The 23,767-nt window shown below is 37.6% G+C and overlaps 1 protein-coding gene across 3 annotated transcripts in view; it reads left to right on the forward strand.

The window, feature by feature from the left end:
- Positions 1–22,211, forward strand: part of fbxl13 (F-box and leucine-rich repeat protein 13) — a 181,690-nt gene extending 159,479 nt beyond the window's left edge. For 2 of the 3 annotated variants that reach the window (XM_059987207.1, XM_059987208.1), the window contains 3 exons: positions 6,384–6,518; positions 11,399–11,562; positions 21,592–22,211. In XM_059987207.1, coding sequence (XP_059843190.1) covers positions 6,384–6,518; positions 11,399–11,562; positions 21,592–21,721 — 429 coding nt within the window. In that variant the 3' untranslated portion in view covers positions 21,722–22,211. The remainder of the gene's footprint in view (positions 1–6,383; positions 6,519–11,398; positions 11,563–21,591) is intronic. The other variant, XM_059987209.1, reaches the window with a different exon arrangement.
- Positions 22,212–23,767: the final 1,556 nt, after the last annotated feature.

Below are 23,767 nucleotides of genomic sequence, written 5' to 3' on the forward strand. Positions count from 1 at the left end.
TATTTTCACATATTCTTGAACAAATTCAGTAGTTTTGAGGGATCTAGTGTATATATTGGCTGAACTACCAGGAGAAGGAAGATTGCTCATTTTCCAATGATTTACATTGGCTGAGTTTTAGCAGAAAAATCCTATCAAGTGAATTATTTGTTTTCATTACACCTATGTTAATTCTTTGAAAGAATAATCCATCCTGTTTCATTCTTTCTTTCAAAATTCATAGTTTTTAAAAATTGCTTTTCAAAGTATTATTTACTACTTCTTTTTAAAAAGCTATTGTGTATGCTACATGTGACACTATGCCGACAGCCTAATGTGTCAACAAAATTCCACTAAACATCATTGTATAAAAATTACTACTTGTTGGATCAGAGTGAATCAAAGCCCAGCTGCTTTGGCTTTTGTACAGAATGAAGTGATCTCTGAGTGGTGAATAGACTTAAGTTTGAAAATTCTGAGATTCCACCACAGAATATCCTGATGTCCTTTGACAAATCACTACGGTCAAGAATTGCTGAACTCTTCTAAAATGAATAATTATCATGGATAATTTAAAACATTTTAAATAAATTTAAATTATTTTAAAATATTAAACACATTAAAAATTAAAAATAAAGTCTACATATAATAGCTTAAGCCATTAGAAATGAATTTAAAATGAAATTTTAAAAATGGAAAAATAAAGGAAATCTGAGCACACATTTTTAACCAAGTTCAGTGATTCCTTTCAAATGATTGGGGTCACACTACTTCTAAAAAGCTATTCCCTTTATTTAGTATATTTGTGCTCAGTATCAAGACTACAGCATCTGACCTGCAGTTCATTTCTTACTTATGCATTGCAATGTACAGGCATATTATTGAAAGATGAGCTGACCTGCATTACTGATGATAATGTATACCTCATGGGCTAGCTAGAGACAGTATGTTTTAAACCAAAATATTCAAAATTTCAGTCATTCCCCCCACCCACTTAATTTGCAAATGTCATAAAATACAACCTTAGTTTATATACACTTATAGCTGTAGTTTTATCAATATTCCTTACAACGCCAAGTATCTCTTTATTTGGAAAATTTAGATTTGATAGTTCCATTTTTTCATTAAGTCTTTATTAGAAACAGTAACATAAGAAAAAAGAGCTGGAGTAGACCAATTTGGAAAAAACCAGTACTTCACCATTCATTAAGATCCAGTTTTGTCCTTTACACCACATTTTTGCACTCCCCCCAAAATCCTTGTTTCCCTTGTAGGAAATAGTCTCAATGCACATCAATCAGTGTCACCACTAATCACATCCTACCACTGAGAACAAGAATGTTGGATATGTAATCTACATCTCCTGCTGCAGTTTCCTAACTGGATCAATATGATATTATTTCAATGATCTCCACATTTGAGTGGTATTGTTTTGAGAGAAATCTAAAAATCACCTTAGTCACCTCTTAAAACTGACAAAATTTTTCAACAGCCAAATATATTGCAAATATAAACGGCTTATCTCTGATCAGCCAGAAATAGTTAATTGCCTCAGCCACTCAAAGAGATTTGTAACTTCCCAATAAATGTGAGAGTAACAATTTTCCCCTCCCTTGATGATTTTAGCTAGCAAGTTCTTGTGTAATTTCCAGTCTAAAGGAAATGTTCTTGCAATGAGAGAACTTTGAAAGATTAGGGAATTATTCAGGGTTTGTCAATGTTATCACCTATTTCCTTTCTTCCCTAGCATCCAAAACATCTTTTGAATTGATCACTCTTTTCTCATTTTGTTTTTTTTTATTCAGCTCTTGGTCATTGGACATTACAGGAGCACTATACACAATAATTCACTATTGTTTCTTTTCTCACATGCATGATTTTCATTTCCTATTGTGAAATATCAAAGTAAAGATTTGGCAGCAAACATCTTTGCTTAAACTGCACAGTTGAAGTAAACATAGATGGTTGTTTCAAAATCTGTAACAGAAACCAAGATGAAAAAAAATCCCAATATTTCCAAATATCTTGAAAACCTGGAACTTGTCATTATTAAAGACAGAATGAAAAACGGTAAAAAGAATCATCTGAATTAAATTTATAGGACAGATCAACTCTTCTAATTTAGAATGAAAAACAGACTTTTCCATATAATTAATTGAAAGAGTGCATTTTGCAGTAAGGGATGATATTTTCCAGAACTTGAAGTTTCCTTGTGTAACCACACAACAGTAGAATTAAATTTGCTCATTTGGGATGTTTAAGAATTAAATTAAAATGATAGGCTGAATCTCAAATTTAAACATGGATGAACTAAGAAAGTATTATGGATAAAAAAATGCAAAGAAAATCTATAAAAGGAACCAAATTATTTCCAAACACCAATATTCTCAGTTTTAATGGAGGTTGTTTGTCCCACAGAATATTTTAACTGTAGCAAAGAGATTTCATGCCTTCATTCTAATCTCATTTAAACTTTAAATTATATTCAGTATGTCTTCTCAGGCTTTGGGACATTTGGCACAAAGTTAAATTCATGTTTGTAGGCTAAGAAGAGCAGAATTGTTTCTTGCCAGTCTGAAAAAGATTAGTAGTATATCTTCGGCCCCATGATGTGGCTGTTTCCCCATAATGCATTATGTATTGCAATCACATCTGTCATTTTACACCACTGACTAATATGACAATCCAAATCCAAATCAGTATTAATTAATCAGTATTCTTCACCCCAACTGTGACCCTGCAACAATTTGTTCCCTCACACTGTTGATCTTCCCAATCATGAGGAAATCTGCAGATACTGGAAATTCAAGCAACACACACAAAATGCTGGTGGAACGCAGCAGGCCAGACAGCATCTAGGAAGAAGCACTGTCAACGTTTCAGGCTGAGACCCTTCGTCAGGACTAACTGAAAGAAAAGATAGTAAGAGATTTGAAAGAGGGAGGGGAAGGGGGAAATATGAAATGATAGGAGAGGACAGGAGGGGGTGGGGTGAAGCTAAGAGCTGGAAAGGTGATTGGCAAAAGGGATACACAGCTGGAGAAGGGAAAGGATCATGGGACAGGAGGCCTAGGGAGAAAGAAAGGGGGAGGGGAGCACCAGTGGGAGATGGAAAACAGGCAGAGAGAAAAAAAAGGAGGGGGGAAAAATAAATAAATCAGGGATGGGGTAAGAAGGGGAGGAGGGGCATTAACGGAAGTTAGAGAAATCAATGTTCATGCCTTTCTTTCTCCCTGGGCCTCCTGTCCCATGATCCCTTCCCTTCTCCAGCTCTGTATCCCTTTTGCCAATCATTTTCCCAGCTCTCAGCTTCACCCCACCCCCTCGGGTCTTCTATCATTTCGCATTTCCCCCTCCCCCTCCTACCTTCAAATCTTTTACTATCTTTTCTTTTAGTTAGCCCTGACGAAGGGTCTCAGCCTGAAACATCAACAGTGCTTCTTCCTATAGACGCTGCCTGGCCTGCTGCATTCCACCAGTGTTTTGTGTGTGTTGCTTGCTCTTCCCAATAGTTGGATTTAATTAAACTTTCAGAAACCACTCTTTTCATATCTATTTATGTACTGTTTTGAGTATTCTACTCTTTTGAAAGTTGTTTGAAGTATTGGATAAGATTTGGAGGGGAATAGAGATTAAGAATGAACCAAGGAGACTACTGGATATGGATCATTTTGTTAGAGGAAAATAATAATTAACTAAATTTACATTCTTCAGTTGCTTTGATATACACTGAAAGTATCTGCATTTGAAAGTAGTAAAGAAACAATTTAAATGTAAACAGATCTGGGAGCTTCGTGTGTGGAGAATTAGAAAACGTTGGTTTAAAATCCGTAAATTTTATGTGAAACCAGGTCAGCAAATAAGACAACCCAAAAGTGGTGATTACATGCAACAAATGACAGCAATAGCAATTGAAATAGCTTTCAAATAAATACCTGCAGAATGGCTGTGTCAAAGGACAGGTTTTTCTGTAACATGTGACTGTAGTGGTCTCCATATCTAAGGATTTATCTGACATCCTCACACTTTCACAAGATAGTTAGTAGTCACCCAGATTGAAATGGATTTTATTTGCACTTAGGCTAGAATTGATAAGAATGACACCCTATCTTCAATGGAGTTAAGTGGTCTTACACAATAACCATTACAAATTCTATTTTTAGATTTCAGACTAATTTAATTAACCAAATTTAAATTTGTCAGCTTCTTGGATGATATTTAAGATCATAAAACCATAAGATACAGGAATAGAATTAGGCCATTTGGCCCATCGAGACTGCTCCACCATTTCATCATGGCTGTTCCATTTTCCTCTCAGCCCCAATCTCCTGCCTTCTCCTTGTTTCCCTTCATGCCCTGACTAATCATGAATCTATTAACTTCTGCCTTAAATATACCCAATGACTTGGCCTCTTCAGCTGCCTGTGGAAACAAATTCCACAGATTCACTGCACTCTGGCTAAATAAATTCCTCCTCATCTCCATTATAGATGGACGTTTTTCTATTCTGAGGCTGGGTCCTCTGGTATTAGAATACCCCACCATAGGAAACGTCCTCTCCACATCCACACTATTGAGGCCTTTCAACCCTTGATAGCATACTCTGAAATTTTTTTGAATTCCCTTGAGTACTGGTCCAGGACCATCAAGCTCACCTCACATGGTAATTTTTCAATCCTAGAATCATTTTCCTGAACCTCTTTTGAACCCTCTCCAATGTCAATATATCCTTTCTTATATAAGGGGCTCAAAACTGCTCACCATGCTCCAAGTGAGGCCTCATCAGTGCCTTATAAAGCCTCAACATTACACCCTTGCTTTTAGATTGTCGTCCTCTCAAATTGAATGCTAGTATTACATTTACCTTCCTTTCCACTGACTCAACCTGCAAATTAACCTTCAGGGAATCCTACATGTGGTTTTTGAAGTCTCAGCATCTCAGATTTTTGTGTTTTCACTCCATTTAGAAAATAGTCTACACTTTTATTTCTTCTACCAAAGTGCATGACCATACACTTTCCAACATTTTATTTAATCTGCCATTTCTTTGCCCATTCTCCTAATCTAAGTCTTTCTGCAACCTTTCTGCTTTCTCAACATTACCTGCCCTCCACTTATCTTTGTATCAACCATAAACTTGGCCACAAAGCCATCAATTTCATCATCCAAATCATTGACATATAACATAAAAAGAGCCAGAACCAACATAGACCACAGAACACCACTAGTCACCAGCAACCAAACAGAAATGGCTACCTTTATGCCCACTCTTTGCTACCTGCCAATCCGCCACTGGTTTATCCATGCTAGAATCTTTCCTGTAATACCATGGGCTCGTAGCTTGTTAAGCAGCCTCATCTGTGGAACCTTGTCTCGGCCTGAAACGTTAATTTCAAATAATTGCCAGTCCTGCCGAAGGGTCTCGGCCCGAAACATTGACTATTCTTTTCCAAAGATGCTGCCTGGTCTGCTGAGTTCCTCCAGCATCTTGTGTGTGTTGCTTGGATTTCCAGCATCTGTAGATTTTCTCTTGTTTATGAAGGATCCTTTTATACACATTCTTTGCCTCCTGCCAATCATCCTCTGCTTACCCATGCTAGAATCTTACCTGTAATATCATGGGCTCTTAACAACTTATCAAAAGCATTTTGAACATCCAAGTACACACCATCCACCAATTTTGCTGTGTATCCTGGTTGTTATTTCTTCAAAGAATGCCAACAGATTTGTCAGGCAAGATTTTCCCTGATGGAAACCATACTGACTACAGCCTATTCTATGATGTGCCTCCAAGTACCTTGAATCCACATTCTTAGCAATCTACTCCAAGATCTTCCTAAACATTGAGGTCAGACTAACTTGCCTATAATTTCCTTTCTTCTATCTCTCTCCCGTCTTGAAGAGTGGTGACATTTGCAGATTTCCATTTCTCTGGAATTACACCAGAATCAATTCTTGAAAGATCATTACTAATGCCTCTGCAATCTCTTCAGCTACCTCTTTCAGAACCATGAAGTGTAGACCATCTAGTCCAGTGACTTACCTACCTTCAGACCTTTCAGTTTCCTAAGCACCTTCTCCCTAATAATGGCAACTTCACATAATTCTGCCAGGTGACACTCTCAAACTGAGTTTGAACAGAGTATATTCAGGTCTTATCTCTTACTATCTTTCCTTTCAGTTAGTCCTGACGAAGGGTCTCGGCCCGAAACATCGACAGTGCTTCTCCTTATAGATGCTGCCTGGCGCGCATTTTGTGTGTGTTGTTTATATTCAGGTCATTTTTATTTACTTTAGCACTGTGTTCTTTTCTCGGCTCTGGATGTAGCAAATTTTTGTAATTTGTTCAAATGCCTGTGGAATATGTTCAAAATATTGAAAAAAATTTTATTTTTCTGTTCAAGAAATTCTACCATAAGATGCACAATCTGGAATACTTGGATATCTCTCATTGCCTCTCAGTGTCTGATAAGAGTGTAAAGACTCTGGCTTTCTGTTGCCGAAGGCTCATTTCATTGAACATCGCTGGATGTCCAAAGGTACACTTAGGAGGTTGAACAAACCTTTTTGTTTTTCATACCCACTTCTTTTTTCCTGCATTCTTTCCTTATTTGTCCTTCTTAAGTAAAACAATTGTTTCCAAGAAGGTCACATAATTAGCCTGATCGCAAGTCACTTCCAATGCTATTCTTGGCCAGTTGAAATTTAGTTCTCTAATCTCTAGCAAGGCTGTTAACCTTCATTTAGAGCAAGTTGCAGCTGGTCAGCATGTAGCTTAAATTCAAATCTTTATACACTTTGGGCCTGCATAACAACATTCAGTGCTTTTATGTGACAGGCTAAAGAAAAGAAGACTAGCTACACACAAGTTTGAAGTATAGTAATTGCAATATAAATTATTACACACTATTAGCTCGAACAAATCATTAAGTATTTCAACAAAATGTAAATGGTTAATAAAGCCACTTTTGCAGTATGTCCAAGTATACTCAGTGGTCAGTTTATTAGGCACATGCACAACTGCTCTCCTGTGATTTTCAAGCACAACAGTCTCTAGAGTGTCTAGAGAATGGTGTGAAAAGCAAAAAATATCCAGTGAGCAGCAGTTCTGTCGGTGAAAATGCGTTGTTAATGGGAGAGGTTGGAGGAGAATGGTCAGACTGGTTCAGCATGTTCTGAGATTCTCAAAATATCCCTTTTGAAACCAACAATCATTCCACAGTCAAAGTTACTTTGATCACATTTCTTCCCCTTTCTGATGTTTGGTCTGAACAACTTCTAAGATTCTCAAAATATCCCATTTGAAACCAACATATCTACATGCTTTTATGCAACGAGTTACTGCCACATGATTGGCTGATTAGATATTGCATTAATGAGCAGATGTACTGATGCACCTAATAAAGTGGCCACTGAGTGTATTTCCATCTTCCATGTCCTTGCTAATTTAGTCTCCTGCCAATTTATCTCTTCAAATACCACATTGAGTTTTATATTAGCAAATTTGTATATACTGTATTGATGTCCTAACCTGCTAATTCTTATCTGCCTATTAACCAATACTCAATTCACCCCAGTATATTAACTACAATATTATGTGCTCTAATTTTGTTTTATAATCTCTTCTGTGGCACCTTGTCCATGTTAACTGACCAATCTTATTATAATTTTTGAAATGCACTGCTACCGCATGATAATAGATTTCAGCAGATTCCTTTTGTTAATGTCAGGCTAGCAGATCCATGGTTTCTTTACCTCTCTCTTATTCTTAAATAGATTATATTTGCTATTTTCCAATATAGCCCACTGAATATTTCCCTCACTAGTTTTGTCAAGATCTTTCTGAAAATGTCAAAGTGCACTGGTTTAATGTTCAGAAGGTACATCCATGTCCTGGAATTTCCTTGGTCCTCCCCCAGTGCTCTAGATCTACAGAATGGGTGTCAGAAATCCCACCTAATTGGATTTTGTGGCAACCAAAATGCCATGAATAGTAGAACTCCCTTGTTCCTGACAATCCACATCCTTGCACTATTAACAGCACATGCTTGGAAAACACAACTGGCCAGGCAAAATAGAAAGAGAAAACCAGAACCAGCTGGTTGAATATTTGATTCTGTAAGCACCACACCTGAAGAACTAGATACAGTTTTAGTTTCCATTTATCAAAGAAACAAAGACCTGACAGTGGAGTGCAATTTAACCATGTGGGCCTCTGGTAGAAGTGAGTGGCCTATAAAGAGAGATTGGGCACAGTAAGACTACATTCATTGGAGCTTAGAAGAATGAAGGTTGTTCTCAGTACAACATAAGGCTCTAAGAAGTGTTGACATTAGAAATACTGAAGAGTTGTGGTTAGTGTTAGTTTCAAAGCCAAGCATAAGGACTTGTATGAGAAGATACACTGACATTGAAAAAGTTCTGAATTGTTGGAATTCTGTACCACAAGTGCTCACTTATAGAGTCATAGAAAAATACCATGCAGAAACAGGCCCTTTGGCTCATCTACTCAATGCAAACCATTTAAACTGCCTCTTCCCATCAAGCTGCACGTGTACCATTAAATCTACTACAATTGAATGAGTCTTCCTCATTAAAAGAAGCATGTAATATAGAAATTTAATCTAAATGAAAATACAGCTGATGATTAGGAAAGCTAACATAACTTTTATGGCTTGAAACAGAAAAATTTGCAGATCCTGGAAGTCTTAAATAAAAATTGAAAGAATAATCTCTTCCCAGGTTTCCAGACAGGTACAGGTATCAATTATAGCTGATGTTTCGATAACAAACTCTGTCATTTTCCCTGATGGAAGGTGGCAGAATTGGTCAACAAAATGTCAGTTATAATGGATACCTGTACCTGCTGCAAGCCTGAGAAGAGTTTATCTGTCATATATGTTGGGAAAGCACTAGATCCTTTTTTTTAAATTGAAAGTTTTAGAAATCTTTTAAAAAATTAAAAATATTGGCAATACAGGCAGCAACTGTGGAAACAGAAATAGAGTTAACATTTCAGTTTGAAGACCTTCAACCAGAACTGAAAAATTGAGAATGTAAGTCAGTTTTAAGGTGTAGAGGATGGGAGAGGGATGGATAGGACAAAGAGAATAACTCTGATAATGAAATACCACAGTTAACCCTGATGAAGAATCTTCAGTCCGAAATGTTAACTCTGTCCTTCTACAGATGTTGTCTCGCCTGCTGAGTATTACAGTAATGGGTGAGTTGTCTTATGAAGAAAGTTTGGGCAGACTAGGCTGTATCTCCTAAAGTTTCAAAAAAATTGTGAGGGGACTTGGTTGAAACATATAAGATCTGAGAGGTTTCGATGGAACGGATAGTGGAAAAAATATTTCCTCATGTGGGAGCATCTAAGACTAAGAGACATCTATTTACACACAACATAGAACAGTACAGCACACACCTTTCATTTCACAATGTTGTGCTGAACTAATTCAACCAATGACTCCTCCTTCTTCACATATTGACCATATCCATCCCTTTCCTGCATATTCATTTACCTATCTAAGAGTCTATTAAATGCACCTATGCCATCTGCTTCTACTACCACCACACCTAGCAGTGCATTCCAGACCTCCACCACTCTCTGTTTTAAAATTAAGACTTGCCTTCCACATCTACTTTGTACTTTCAAGTTCAAGTTTATTGTCATTCAACCATATACACATATATACTGGGAAATGAAACAACGTCCCTCTGAGACAAAGGTGTAAAAGTGCATAAATGACATATGGTTAAATATACAACAGTATGATACTACTAGCACTGTCATAAATAATATGCAATGGGAGGTAGTAGGATATTCAGAAGTCTCACAGACTGGGGTAAGAAGCTGTTTCCCAGCCTAACAGCCCTTGTTCTTATATTCAGCTTGACTGTAGGAGGTCAAAACGATTGTCAGATGAATGGGAATGTTCCTTGACAATGCCGAGGGCTCTGCAAATGCAGTGCTTCTGGTATATGTCCTGGATGAGAGAGAGGGGGTCAAGAGAGACCCCTCCTCTCACCTTAAATACCTGCCCTCCAATTCTAGACAATTAATATCTGGGGCTATCTATCTATGTTTTGCATAATTTTATAAACCACTATCAAATTTTCCCTCAGCCTCCTCTGATCCAGAGAAAATAGCCTAGCTTGTTCATCCCTTTTTATGGCACTTGTCCTGGTAAACCTCTGCACCCTCTCCAAAGACTCCTCATCTTTCTTATAACGAGGCAGACAGAATTGAATGCAATATTTTAAAAGTGGCCTAATTACAGTTTTATAAAGCTATAATATAACTTATGGGCTCTTAAACACAGTGTCTCAACTAATAAAGGCAAGTATGTGCCATATGTCTTCCTTTACCTACCTGTGCAGCCACTTATAAGGAACCATGTACCTGACTTGAAGATCTTTCTGTTCATCAATACTGTTAAGGATCCTGCCATTAACTACTTTCCCTTTACTTTGCATCTTCTAGAGTGTAGCACATCACAATGGCTTAGATTAAACTCTGCCTGCCATTTCCCTGCCCATATCTGTAACTGATCTATATTCCACTGTATCCCTTGGCAATCTTCTGTACAATCCACCATCAATCTTTGTGTTATCTGCAAGCTTACAACATCTTCATTCAAATCATTTATATAAATGACAAACAACAGAGGTCTCAGTATAGATCCCAATGGAACATCACTAGTCACAGAACTCCATCTGGCCTAAGACCCACCATTTAAGACACAAACTAGACAATTTTGTTTCTCTCATAAGGTCATGAATCTTATGAACTAATTTTCTCAAAGGCTGATGGAGGTAGACTCTGAATATTTTCAAGGTAGACATAGATATATATATATATATATCTGAAAACTCAATTTGCATCTTTTACTTCACAGATGCTACACCGTTTGCTGAGATCCTGCAGCATTCTGTTTTTGTGGTAGATACATTGTTGATAATCAAGTTGCTGAAATGTAACCTTAATTAGTTTAGATGCAGATTTGAGGATATAGTGAATTTACCCATTGACCTATTCTATGGCAAAGCAAGGTTGAGGGGCCATATGACCTACTCCTGCTCTTAATTTATATGTTTGGATGATGAGTTTCCAAGACCAATAATGGAAGTGAAAACAGTTTCAGTTATTATAGAAAATGTTTTTATGCCACTGTTTTTGGACTGGGAGGATCAGAAATATTTACAGCCCTAATATTCCTTGCCTACCATACCATGACCAAAGATTCTAACACTGGATCCCTTCCCCTATCTTCCATTGTCAGAAATGAGTACACAATCTAGGCTAATAGTCATAGTAAATTAGTCCCTTGGGGAGTTTTGTGCTGACTGTTTTAACAAAATGCTGCATTTACAAAATGAGATTTTATATTTTGTTTTGTATTTATTGATCCATCAGATTACTAACTTAAGTATACAATACCTGGCTGGAGTTTGCCATTATATTTACTTCTTGGATATCTCAGGTTGTGTCAAGCTTACTGATTCAATATTTCCATTCTTAAAGAAAGGCTGCAAAAAGCTACGTATCCTCAACATGCTGTATTGCTCACAGATCACAAAGTAAGTATAATATTTGCAAGGGTTATTCAAGTCTTGTGTTTCCTTGTGCTTATACATACATTCAGAGAACAAAATCAAAGTAAATAATTACCCAACCTGAAAATAGAATCTCTGTGAGTTTGACCAGTTGCCCAATCTACAAAAGGGCATTGCAAACAATAATGCTGGTGGTGTAGAGGACTTCGAGGCGAGTGGTCCTGAGTTCAAATCTGTGCTGGGTTGAATGTCGAGTTAGCAACTTGGCCTTATTAAAAAAAAACATGCTAAAGAAATGGCAAGGTTGCCACCAGAGTGCCACATGGCACAGAAAGGAACAACAAACAATAATATCTATTTCTGCAACTGACCTCAGAACACTTTGAAAATGGAAGTATGGAGGGGTGGAGGAAGGGTGTGGGTCAAATAGACAGTCTTTTTGAAAGTATTTTTGAAAACAGATTGAGGAAAACTGACACTGTGTTAGTTAGTTAAGTGACATACAAAACATTGCAATGTCAAAGAGGAAGCCATTGACCTCTCCTAACCCCTCAAAGTTGTTCTATCACTCGCTTGATTGATGGAACAACCTCAGTGGGTTAGGAAAAGTCCATAGGTGGGAGTGTAGTGAGAACCCACAAGATGCTCACTTAGTGGTATGAGTCATTCTGATTTTTAAATACCATATAGAACTTTTTCCTTCCTGAAACTTGCAGACCTGGCTTTGGGAGAAGCAGACAGGAGGGGGGAATATAAATTGACTCTCAGATATTTGCTGATGATTCAATATAGGCTCAATTGTAGGCAATGACTTTGACAACCAAAGAAAATGGATGGCCAATCATCTAAGAATCCAGAGACTCCTTCCGGGACCTAGGCTTTTCACTCCTGCTTGACTTAACCTACAAGTCAATATGAAAATAATTTTGCACCACTTTCTTTGGGTGTTCTGTCTCCTAAAATTGTTTAGCTCTTAAGATTTATACCATGTGGGCCTTTGTCAATTCAGTGTGGTGGCACCAGTAATGCTAGGTGACTTTTAATTTTTGAATCTACTGTAAAGTTTACCTGACATATTGCTGAGCAGAATGCAGCAACCAAAGATAGTAAACCAATTTAATCTAGCTTTAATCCATTCTTGATAAGCAAGTGAAGTTAAAATTGAGATAGTCTAATCAATTTGAGGAGGACTTGCATGGGAGCTAACAGTTTTACCTCCATTCATGGTTGCTCCTTTATTGTAGCATTCTTTATGTTCATTCTACTAAAAATAGTGATATTTGGTAGTCCATCCCTTATACTTAGTGAAGATTTTTCTCCAGATTCCTATTGCAGGATGATAATAGGGTATAGGGCTGATCTTCGTTCGGTGCATGCCTGGGCATTAAATTCTAGAAGTGATAGTAACTTGCACTTGTTTTTACAATGCAGCAATAACTCTTAGCTGTTATGTGAACTGCTATTAAGGAAGGCAATTTGAGAAGTTTATCATTAGGTTCAAATAGGCTGCAGAGGTTTGTAAATCTAGTCAGCTCCATCTTGGGTACTAGCCTACAAAGTACCCAGGACATCTTCATTGACTGGTGTCTCAGAAAGGCAGCGTCCATTATTAAGGACCTCCAGCACCCAGGGCATGCCCTTTTCTCACTGTTACCATCAGGTAGGAGGTCCAGAAGCCTAGAGGCACACACTCAGCAATTCAGGAACAGCTTCTTCTCCTCTGCCATCCGATTCCTAAATGGACATTGAGTCCCTGGAACTACCTCACTTTTTAAATATACAGTACTTCTGTTTCTTGCACATTTTTAAATCTATTCACTATACATATACTGTAATTGATTTACTTATTTATTTATTTTTTTTTTGTTTATTTGTTTACTTATTTTCTCTTTTGTATTATATATTGCATTGAACTGCTGCTAAGTTAACAAGTTTCACGTCACATGCCAGTGATAATAAACCTAATTCTGATTCTGACATAAAGCGACAAACAGCCAAATATGAAATGGAAGGGAAGAAACCATCTTGTCCAGCAAACCCATTTCTTAAGCAGTTTATGAATATGGACTTGCTTACCTTCTTATCTGATGATTCAACCCTCGTCCTGTAATACTTTCTGTTTGGAAGAACAACAATATTTGAGCCAAGTTTAGCAAATACAAATATATTTTTAATTTCACATCACAACGAAGAATTCAAGGACACCACAGGAATTCATATATCCTTCTAATCACAGCTAACCCTCTTATTACCATCCATAATTACGAATCTTTTCCTATCAGGAAATTGCTGAGCTGTTGTTTTTAAAGCTCTGAGGAAATTCAAACCCACCGCATGATTCAATACTATGTTCCAGAAAGCGATGACTTAAAGTTGCTAACCTCTAAGTTTATCATCATACATATGAATTTAATATACATGTTTAGCTCTCCTTGTACTACCCAAAACAAGTATTCTATTCAATGGACAGAAATTGATGCTCCTTCATTGTGAATACCTTCATCTTATCAATGCTCACATCCAGTCCTACATGGTAAGGTAATATCTCTAGCTCGCAGCTAATGTCTAATATTTTTATTATAATTTTCTTTACCACAATTCCCAATATGTTTAAAAATGCCATTCACAGTATTAATGAATATTTCTGCTTTTCCTCCTCTAAAATTTGTTCTATCACCTATTATCCATTGAATCCTCCAAGCAGTGTGCCACTTGCCTCTGTCATAAGAAAGAAGCAATTATTATAGGGAACCATTCATTCTGCTGTTTTCATTTAAAATCAAAGAAAGGGAAAAATTGATCAGTGAATGACATTGCAATAACAGTAACAAGTACAAGTTGAAAAATTACAAAACTTGAGATTTAGAAATGGAGTCCCCTAATTTGCACAACACACACAAAATGCTGGAGGAACTCAGCAGGTCAGGCAGCATCTATGGGAATGAATAAACAATTGGTATTTCAAGTCCTGAAGACTGATCTCGGTCCAAAACTTTGGCTAGTTACTTATTTCCATGGGTGCTGCCTGATCTGCTGAGTTCCTTGTGTGTGTGTTGTTCTGGATTTCTACCATCTGCAGAACCTCTTGTGTTTCTAATTTGCACAACAGCACTTGCAAACATTGCTTAAGGGAACCATGAGATTCATTAATGTGCATCAATTGTGCAAACTTCTTAAATGAGCCAGTGGATTCAAAGACAAGAATTGAAGGAAAATTTGAACCAGTTGTAAAGGCAACTAACATACACAACTAACATCATAAATTGGCATTGTATTGCTGTGAAATGAGTGCTTGGTAACAAATGCAGTATATAGTTTTGAAAGGCACGAGGTTTTTCCATTTAAAAATATATTTCAATTATTTGGATGGGGGAAATAAATGTAACATTTCCAGCTTGGGGAGAAGAAGGGGTTACAGGGGGTAGTGGTGGGGGTGGGTGGAGAAGTGTAAGCTGTGAGAAGGACACCAAGACAAAGAGGTAAGTTAGACTCTTGGTAGGCGCAATTTATCATAGATTAAAGTGAGGTTATCTGCTTTGGCTATGTAAACAGAATGGTAATAAATTGGAAAAAGGAAGCTGCAACAACATGAGTGTTATAAAAGATAGAACTGTACAGCCTAGGAACAGGCTATTTGGCCCATAGTGTTGTGGCGAACCAACCAAAAAGCAAATCAAAAACACCCAAACACTGATCCCTCCTACCTACACCATCATACATATGTTGAACATATCCCTCCATATTCCTTGCATCCATATGCCTATCCAAACATCTCTTAAAAGCCTCTGAGGTATTTACCACCATACTAAGCAGTGTATTCCAGACATCTAAGGCTCTCTGAGTAAAAACACTTACCCTTCACATACCCTTTGAATCTACCCCATCTCACCTTCAATGCATGCGCTCTGGTATTATACATTCCAACCCTGGGAAACAGATACTCTCTGTCCACTTTATCTATGCCTCTCAAAATCTTGAAAACCTCTAACAGATCTCCCCTTAGCCTCCAATACTCCAGAGAAAACAACCCAAGTTTATCCATTCTTTTGTGATAGCACATGCCCTTTAAACCAGGTAGCATCCTGACGAAGGGTCTCGGCCCGAAACATCAACAGTGCTTCTCCCTATAGATGCTGCCTGGCCTGCTGCATCCCACCAGCATTTTGTGTGTGTGTTGCTTGAATTTCCAGCATCTGCAGATTTCCTCGTGTTAGCATCCTGGTAAACCTCTTCTACACCCTCTCCAAAGTTTGGCATACTTTCTATAGATGGGTGACCAGAACTGTACACAATACTCCAAATGTGGCCTAACCAAAGTTTTATAAAGTCGCAACACAACCTCTAGACTAATAAAAGCAAGTATTCTATAAACCTTCTTAGCCACCTTATTGACCTGTGACCCACCTGGTTGGGTGTGCTTTATTGATTCTATTGTGTTTCCTGCGTTTACTGTGATTGCCCACAAGAAAATGAATCTATGAGTTGTATACGGTGAGATATATACACTTTGATAATAAAATTACTTTTAAGTTTTGAACGTTGGTGTTTAGGTGTACCTAATACATTTCCATCACAGGCACAAGCCTCCCCACTGTCATACCTATTAATTCCTTGCCCACTTTCTCTGGATTCAAGCAAAAATTCCATCCTTTGTCCTTAAGTGTTCTTAGCCTCTCCCTAGTTACAGTCCTGTTTTAAATGTAAAATGCCTTGGAATTCTATTTAATCCTGCTTGACAAGGTCATTTCATGGCTTTATTTTAAGGCCACCTGATTTCCTTCTTGTACTCCAGACTCTGAAAGCAAGCATTTAGGTGTAGTAAGCAATTCGGAGAACAGATAGTATGTTGGCCTTTGTTTTGAATTTGAAGACAAGAGTGGGGATGTATTGCTGGAGGTGGATTGCGCCTTGGTGAGATAAAATATGACATTATGTCTGTATTTTTGGTCTAACTGAGAAAGGAAATTCTTGTCAAGGAGGGAACATGACAAAGGTTTTCTACACAGATTTCTGGGATGGCAGCACTGTTGTATGATAAGATTGGGTTGGTTAGGCCTATGTTCATTTGAGCATAGAATTGTACGAGAGGGAATCTTATAGAAACCTATAAAATTCTAACAGGACTGGTCATACTAGGTAAAAGGAAGATGTTTCTGATATCTGGAAAGTACAGAACTGGGGAAACAGCCTCAGGTTACAGAGCACACATTTAGAACCAAGGTAAGAATGTTCTAGATCCAGAGGATGACAAATTGGTGAAATTCTACACTGCTGGAGGTACTTCAGATCATGTTATTAAATATATACAAGTGGGTTCATTACTTGATGCCAAAGGGATCAAGATAAATGGAGAACTGCACTGAATAGGGCACAGGTCAGCTACAATTGTGTTTGAATGTTGGAGCAGGCCCAGGTAGTTGAACGGTGTACACATGCTCCTATTTTCTCTGCTTCGGCTATTTTACCTGGAAATGTGAGTAAAACCTACAAGAGTATTAGTGAATAAAAACCTTACATCACCATAACAAAGATGCTGGACATGGTTTAAATAAAGTAGCTGAATTTATACCTTCATGTCCTTCAACTGTCTACAATGTATTAACCAACCTGATCAATATCTTCATCTAACTCATCCTTTTCCTTTGCTTCAGGGCTCTCAAACCAAGAATTCAAGCCTCTAAGGACTAGATGGGATAGAGTTGTGTTTAGGAAAATTTCCATAATCAGTTATTTATTGCTGTTTATTTATATTTGCATTTGCACAGTTTGTTGTCTTCTGGTTGATCTTTCATTGATCCTGTTATAGTTACTGTTCTCTGGATTTCCTGAGTATTCCTGCAGGAAAATGAATCTTAGGGTTGGGTGTGGTGATATATATGTACTCTGATAATAAAATTTACTTTGAACTTTTAACATAGAAGTCCAAACGAGAGAGTGCACGATTCTTGATCTGTTAGGGAATAAGACAGGGCAGATGGCTAAAATTTGTGCAGGGAAACATTTTCCAGCTAGTGATCATAATACCATCAGTTTCAAAGTAAATATGGAAAAAATATAGGTCTGGTCTGTGGGTTGAGATTCTAAATTTGGAGAAAGGCCAATTTTAATGGTATCTGAAAGGATCTGGCAAGTGTGGATTTGGACAGACTTTTTTTTGGCACAGGTGTGCTTGGTAAGTGGGAGGCCTTCAAATGGAAATTTTGAGAGTAGAAATATGTATGTGCCTGTCAGAATAAAAGTTAAAGGTAGCAGGTTTATGGAACCATGGTTTTTGAGAAATATTTGAGGTCCCGGATAGGGAAACAAAAAGGTACAAATGAGGTTCTTATGGAGTATAATAAGTACTGTGAGAGACACTTAAGAAAGCAATCAGGAGAGAGAAAAGAAGGCATGAGGTTGTCCTAGCAGACAAGGTGAAGGAGAATCCTAAGGAATTCTACAGATACGTTACGAACAAAAAGGATTACAAGGGACAAAATTGGCCGTCTGGAAAATCAGAATGGTGAACTGTTTGTGGAGCCAAAAGAGATGGGAGAAATCTTAAATTGATTTTTTTTGCATCTGTATTTACTCGGATGACACTCTATAGAAGTAAGGCAAAGCAACAGTGAGATTATAGACCCTATTCAGCTTACAGAGAAGTAAGTGTTTGCTGTCTTGAGGGAAATTAGGGTGGATAAATCCCCAGGCCCTGATAAGTTGTTCTCTTGGATCCTGTGGGAGGCATGTGCAGAAATTTCCGGGCCCCTAGCAGAGATATTTAAATTACCCTTAGCAACAGGGGAAGTACCAGAAGAGTGGAGGATAGTTAATGTTGTTCTGCTGTTTAAGAAAGGCTCTAAAAATAAACCAGGAAATTATAGGCCAGTGAGCCTGACATCAGAAATGGGAAAATTATTGGAAGCTAATCTAAGGGACTGGATATATGAGTATTTGGATAGATATGGACTCATTAGGGATAGTCTGCATGGCTTTGTGCGTGGTAGGTAATGTCTAACCAATCTTATAGAGTTTTTTTCAATAAGTTCCCAGGAAAGTTGAAGAAGAAAAGTCAGTGGATGTTGTCTACATGGATTTAAATTTAAGTAAGGCGTTTGACAAGGTCCCGCATGGGAAGTTCGTCAAGAAGGTTTAATCATTTGCCATTCTTGATGAGGTAGTAAATTAGATTAGACATTCACTTTGTGGGAGAGGTCAGAGAGTGGTTATAGATGGTTGCCACTCTGACTGGAGGCCTGTGATTAGTGGAGTGTTACAGAGATGGGTGCTGGGACTGTTGTTGTCATCTATATCAATGATATAGATATAATGATAATGATATATTTCTGGATGATAATGTGGTTAACTGGATCTGCATATCTGCGGATGACACCAAGATAGGGGCCGTGGTCGACAGCAAGGAAGACTACCAGAGCTTGCAGCAGGATCTGGACCACCTGGAAAAATGGGCTGAGAAATGGCAGATTGAATTCAATGTAGTCAAGTGCAAGTGGTTGCACTTTGGTAGGACCAAACACAATGACAGGTAGGACACTGAGGAGTGTGGTAGAACAAAGGGATCTAGGGATACAGGTCCATAATTCATTGAAAGTGGTAGTACAGGTAAATAAAGCTTGTGGCATGTTGACCATAAGTCAAAGCATTGAGAACAGGAGTTGGGATGTTATGTTGAAGTTGTATAAGATGTTGGTGAGGCCTAATTTGGAGTATTGTGTCTAGTTTTGGTCACATACACACAGGAAGGAGTACAGAGGAAATTTATAAGGATGCTGCTGGAACTAAGGGACCTGAGTTTTAAGGAACAATTGAATAAGTTAGGATTATTGCTTGGAACGTAGCAAACTGAGTGGAGATTTGATTAAGTTATACAAAGCTATGAGGGGTATAGATAGAGTAATTGCAAACAGGCTATTTCCACTGGGTTTGGGTGGAATTTCAGCTAGAGGTCATGGGCTAAGGGTGAAAGGTGAAAAGTTTAAGGGGAACACGAGGGAATCTTCTTCACTCAGAGGGTTGTGAGAGTGTGAAGTGAGCTGCCAGTGCAAGTGGTGCATGCGAGCTTGATTTCAATGTTTAAGAGAAGATTGGATAGGTCCATGGATGGCAGGGATAAGGAGGGCTAAGGTCTGGGTTCAGGTCAATGGGGGTAGGCATTTTAAATGGTTTGGCATGAACTAGGTGGGCCAAAGGGCTGTACTTTATATTACTCCAAATAAATAAATATGTTGATCTATAGGTACTATGCATTCCATAGTTCTGAGGTGGATTGGGGTCACTGCTTGGCACAGGGTGTGAAGTATCATTATTCATTTTATTATCAAAATATGTACAGGTACGCAGAATACAACACAGAAGATTTGTCTTCTCCAGATAGCCATAAAATAAAGAAAATCATACAAGTAGTTGAAAGAATGACATCAATTCCCCATCATGAAAAGAAAAAGAAACAGAATATTGCAGACCCCAAACCTCCTCAAACACTCCCTCACACAAAAGCTAATAGATTAGCCCGTCATGTGGCAACAAGAAAGAATGGGAGAGAACACATTAAAAAAACATTGAACTGAAAGAGGCTAATATGAACTACAGTTAGTTTGAGCTATAGTCCACTCCATAAATCTCAGAATTTTGATAGCATTTCCAAGAGCATCATGAACCAGCAGCCATTCCAAGGGCAGCAACTCAAACCAGCAGCCCCTCCAAGGGCAGCAACTTGAGCCAGCAGCCCTTTCGAGTGCTGTGACACAAACTAGTGGCCCCTGTGAGGCAATGACATGAATCAGCAGCCCCTCTGAGGGCAGTGATACAAACCAGCAGAATTAGTTGATTCCAGTTCACACTAGAGTTGGGGCAATGTTAAATCATATTTGCTATGAATATAGCATGTAGAAAAGAAGGAAACATATCTGGTAAGTCTGCTCATTGAACCAGAAACTCCTGGTTCTTGAGGCCAGCAATGAAAATGCACATGTTGAAGCCATAAGGATAAATTTGTAAGATGAAGCAAAAATTGCAGAGAATAAAAATGAAATGCTGAAAACACTCAGCAGGTCAGACAGCTTTATTGAAAAGAGAAACAGAGTTAATGTTTTGTAAAACTAGCAAAGGGAGAAAACAGATTTGTTTTAAATTAAGGGGAAATGAGAAGAAGGAAGGATAGGATAAAGTTATATGTGTGAAAGAGGTTTCTATGAGGTAAGTTGAGGAGATCCTCTGGTCAAATAGATTAATGAGATAGAAAGTTGACTAAAGAAGTGTAATGTGCAAAACTACGATATTCAATGTAATGAGCCAATGAAGGCAAACCCAAATAATTAAAGTTCCAATTCTTTAGTACTGTACCAGGAGTTGGTAATAAAAAAAATGAAGTTTCGGACATTTATGTGAAGTACTGAGATGTTACACTATATTTTCATCTTAAGCTTCAAGATTCACTTCATGATATGGACTTACCTGCTGTTTTCCTTCTCAACCTCAGCAGATGTTGTTATACTTATCTTTTAGCCATTTCATTAGTGATTAATTTCTGGGAGACAAATTTAAAACCCGACAGGATTTGCACTGGAGGGGCTTTATGTGGAAAAAAAAATGGCCAGCTTCAAACCAGTACTTCTGGATGTAAGTCACAGCACAAGATGTCTTACAATTTACCTAAGTCCAACTGTCTTAACAGTGTTTATTGATGCAATAAGTAGCTTTTAATATTTTATCAAAGGAAATATTTGTTGAATATTTCATTGAATTGGATATGGAAGGAGAAAGGAAAATGTAGTGTTCCTCTTCATCTGCATTCATTATGGGAACTGTAAAAAGGCAAGAGCAAAGCCCTATATCCATCAATAAGCATAATTTTGTGCAAAATACTGAAACAAGTAGACTACGACCCAGCACAATGGGGCTTTTGGGCAACTGTGCTGATCTGCATGAAACATATGCTTCACTAGATACAATTCATTTTTACCCACCTGTCCTCCACCTTTTAACTTGTACTCTGCATCTTCACTGGAGAATTTGCTTACCGCATCTAATAAATGTTCTGTTTCTCGAATTTAGGCAAACTGTCAAAGCAACAACAAATATCCAGCAATTGGAATATAGTGATGACAATCCTCCTGTATGGTTTGGATATGATGATCGAGGGAACTTATTAGTCACCAAAATGGATGAAGATGAAAGTAACTGAAAATGTAATGATCAGAATTCTATGAATGCTAGAATTCCAGATATACAGTACTTTATAATAAGTGTACTGAATCTTTAACTGTGACTGATTCATTTAGTATCAAAAAAATTTTAAAGTAGTACTCTATTTTGCTGATTATAAAAATTGAAGAATTCATAATTATCTTAAATTGTTTTCATACAAACTGTAATTATAATTAGAGCTGTATCAATAGTGTATGTGTTTCTAAGCTATAACCCTGGTATTTCAGGGGTCACAGGTTGCAGTTCTTTATGATTTATTTTACACAATTCTCGCTTACTTAGGCTTTTTTAACCTGACTATTTCTAAACTTGATGTCTTGTTCTACTCAATCTTCCACTGAATTTTCAAGCTTTTTAAAAAATTGGAATGTAAAATGAAACAGTTGGAAAAAAATTCCATTAAAACAAAAAATTGTTTCAAATGTTGAAGGTCTTACTTAATATATAACTGAATGAAATCATTTGAGTTACTGAGCTGAACATGAAAAACCTGCTCTAGATTAATATTCAAAGCAAAAAATAAAATTATATCTGACAGGAAAGATCAACGACCCTCATATATGGAAACAATCATATGAATCCACTCCTCTGATTATCTATGTGTTATGTACAACATGAAGCCTTAATGGAAACATCTGTAAGATGAAGCATGTGGAAATCCATATGAGGATAAGCCATTTATTTTGCAAGTTCTTGATGACCTTTCATTAAATTTGATTTGCAGCCTCTTTTTCTGCTCCTGCCACCTGTGCGTAATTGCTACAATGATGGTTGATGGCTCAATGTATAGGTTAAAATATGAAAAGTGTGGTGATGGGAGAGGAAACTATTTTTATAACATTTTGTGTGTACAACAATGAATCACTCTTGTTTAAGTTTCTTTCTCTATTGTTACAGGTGAAGAAGACTTCAACCTTTGCAATCAGTTTAAGAACATTCCCCTCTAGTTCCTCCCTATTTTACCACTAATTGGTTTCTCCATCTACTCCTTTTGACTTGGTCTGCAAACACTTAAAGGGGCTACAACTCATGTTCCTGTCACCTCACCTCCACTTCACTTAAACCCTACTTTTCCCAGAATGCTTCTTTATAGCAGAAATATCATACCTCAGTCTCTTTCTCACCAAGCTCCTAAATTTTATTTATTTCCACATTGGAATTCAGACTCCATTTTAAAGAACCAGCTACTCCCTCATCCCTAACATAACACAAGTTTTGGGTCCACACAATGCTGACCCTCCAATTTCAACTTTGTAACCTTTTCTCAGCTTCAGTCCGTACAGTCATAGCTCTGTAGTTGGGTACCCAGAGAATTGTTACAGCATAGAAGGTGACAAATAGATAATCAGGTCTACACCAGCTCTTTCCACATTGACTTGTAAATAATTCTCTTTCAAGTTTGTATTCAATTCCATTTTGAAGGCACTGATTGATTGCTTCCATCTTTCCCATTGCTATTCCCTGGGTAAGTTTTTCTCTTGCATTTATTTCTTTTTGATCAAAATATCAAGCATCCACTTGTTCTTAGATTCAATGACACAGTGGTAGGATTTGCTTCCCCATTTATCCAAACCAGGCATGATCTTGTACTGCTGTATCAAATTCCCATATGACTTAACATGCTAATTTTCCATGCCTCTCTATCACCTCACCTCATTCCTAAGCCATGGCAAATTGGGTTTGAGATAGTTTGACCTCCAATAACCACAACCATTTTTCTTTGTGCAAGGTAGGATTGTAGTAATTGAAACATTTTCCCCTTCATATATATTGGCTTCAGTTTTGTCAGTGCTAGGAAGTCAAAAGGAGCCTTAACGTCTAGTCTGTCATTCTTATCCACCCCTGGAATTCCGCTTTTGATTCATGTTTTGATCAGCACACTGAAGAACTTCGGAGCCAAGTGATCCTGAAAAAAAAACATCAACAAGCAGGTTATGGGAAAGTCCCTGACTGTGCTGTTGATGATGGTTTCCATCATTTTGCTAATAAGTGGCCGATTGAGCAAAATTTTCCAGAATCGATT

This window comes from Hypanus sabinus, chromosome 13 (assembly GCF_030144855.1).
Source record: "Hypanus sabinus isolate sHypSab1 chromosome 13, sHypSab1.hap1, whole genome shotgun sequence".
Taxonomy (NCBI): domain Eukaryota; kingdom Metazoa; phylum Chordata; class Chondrichthyes; order Myliobatiformes; family Dasyatidae; genus Hypanus; species Hypanus sabinus.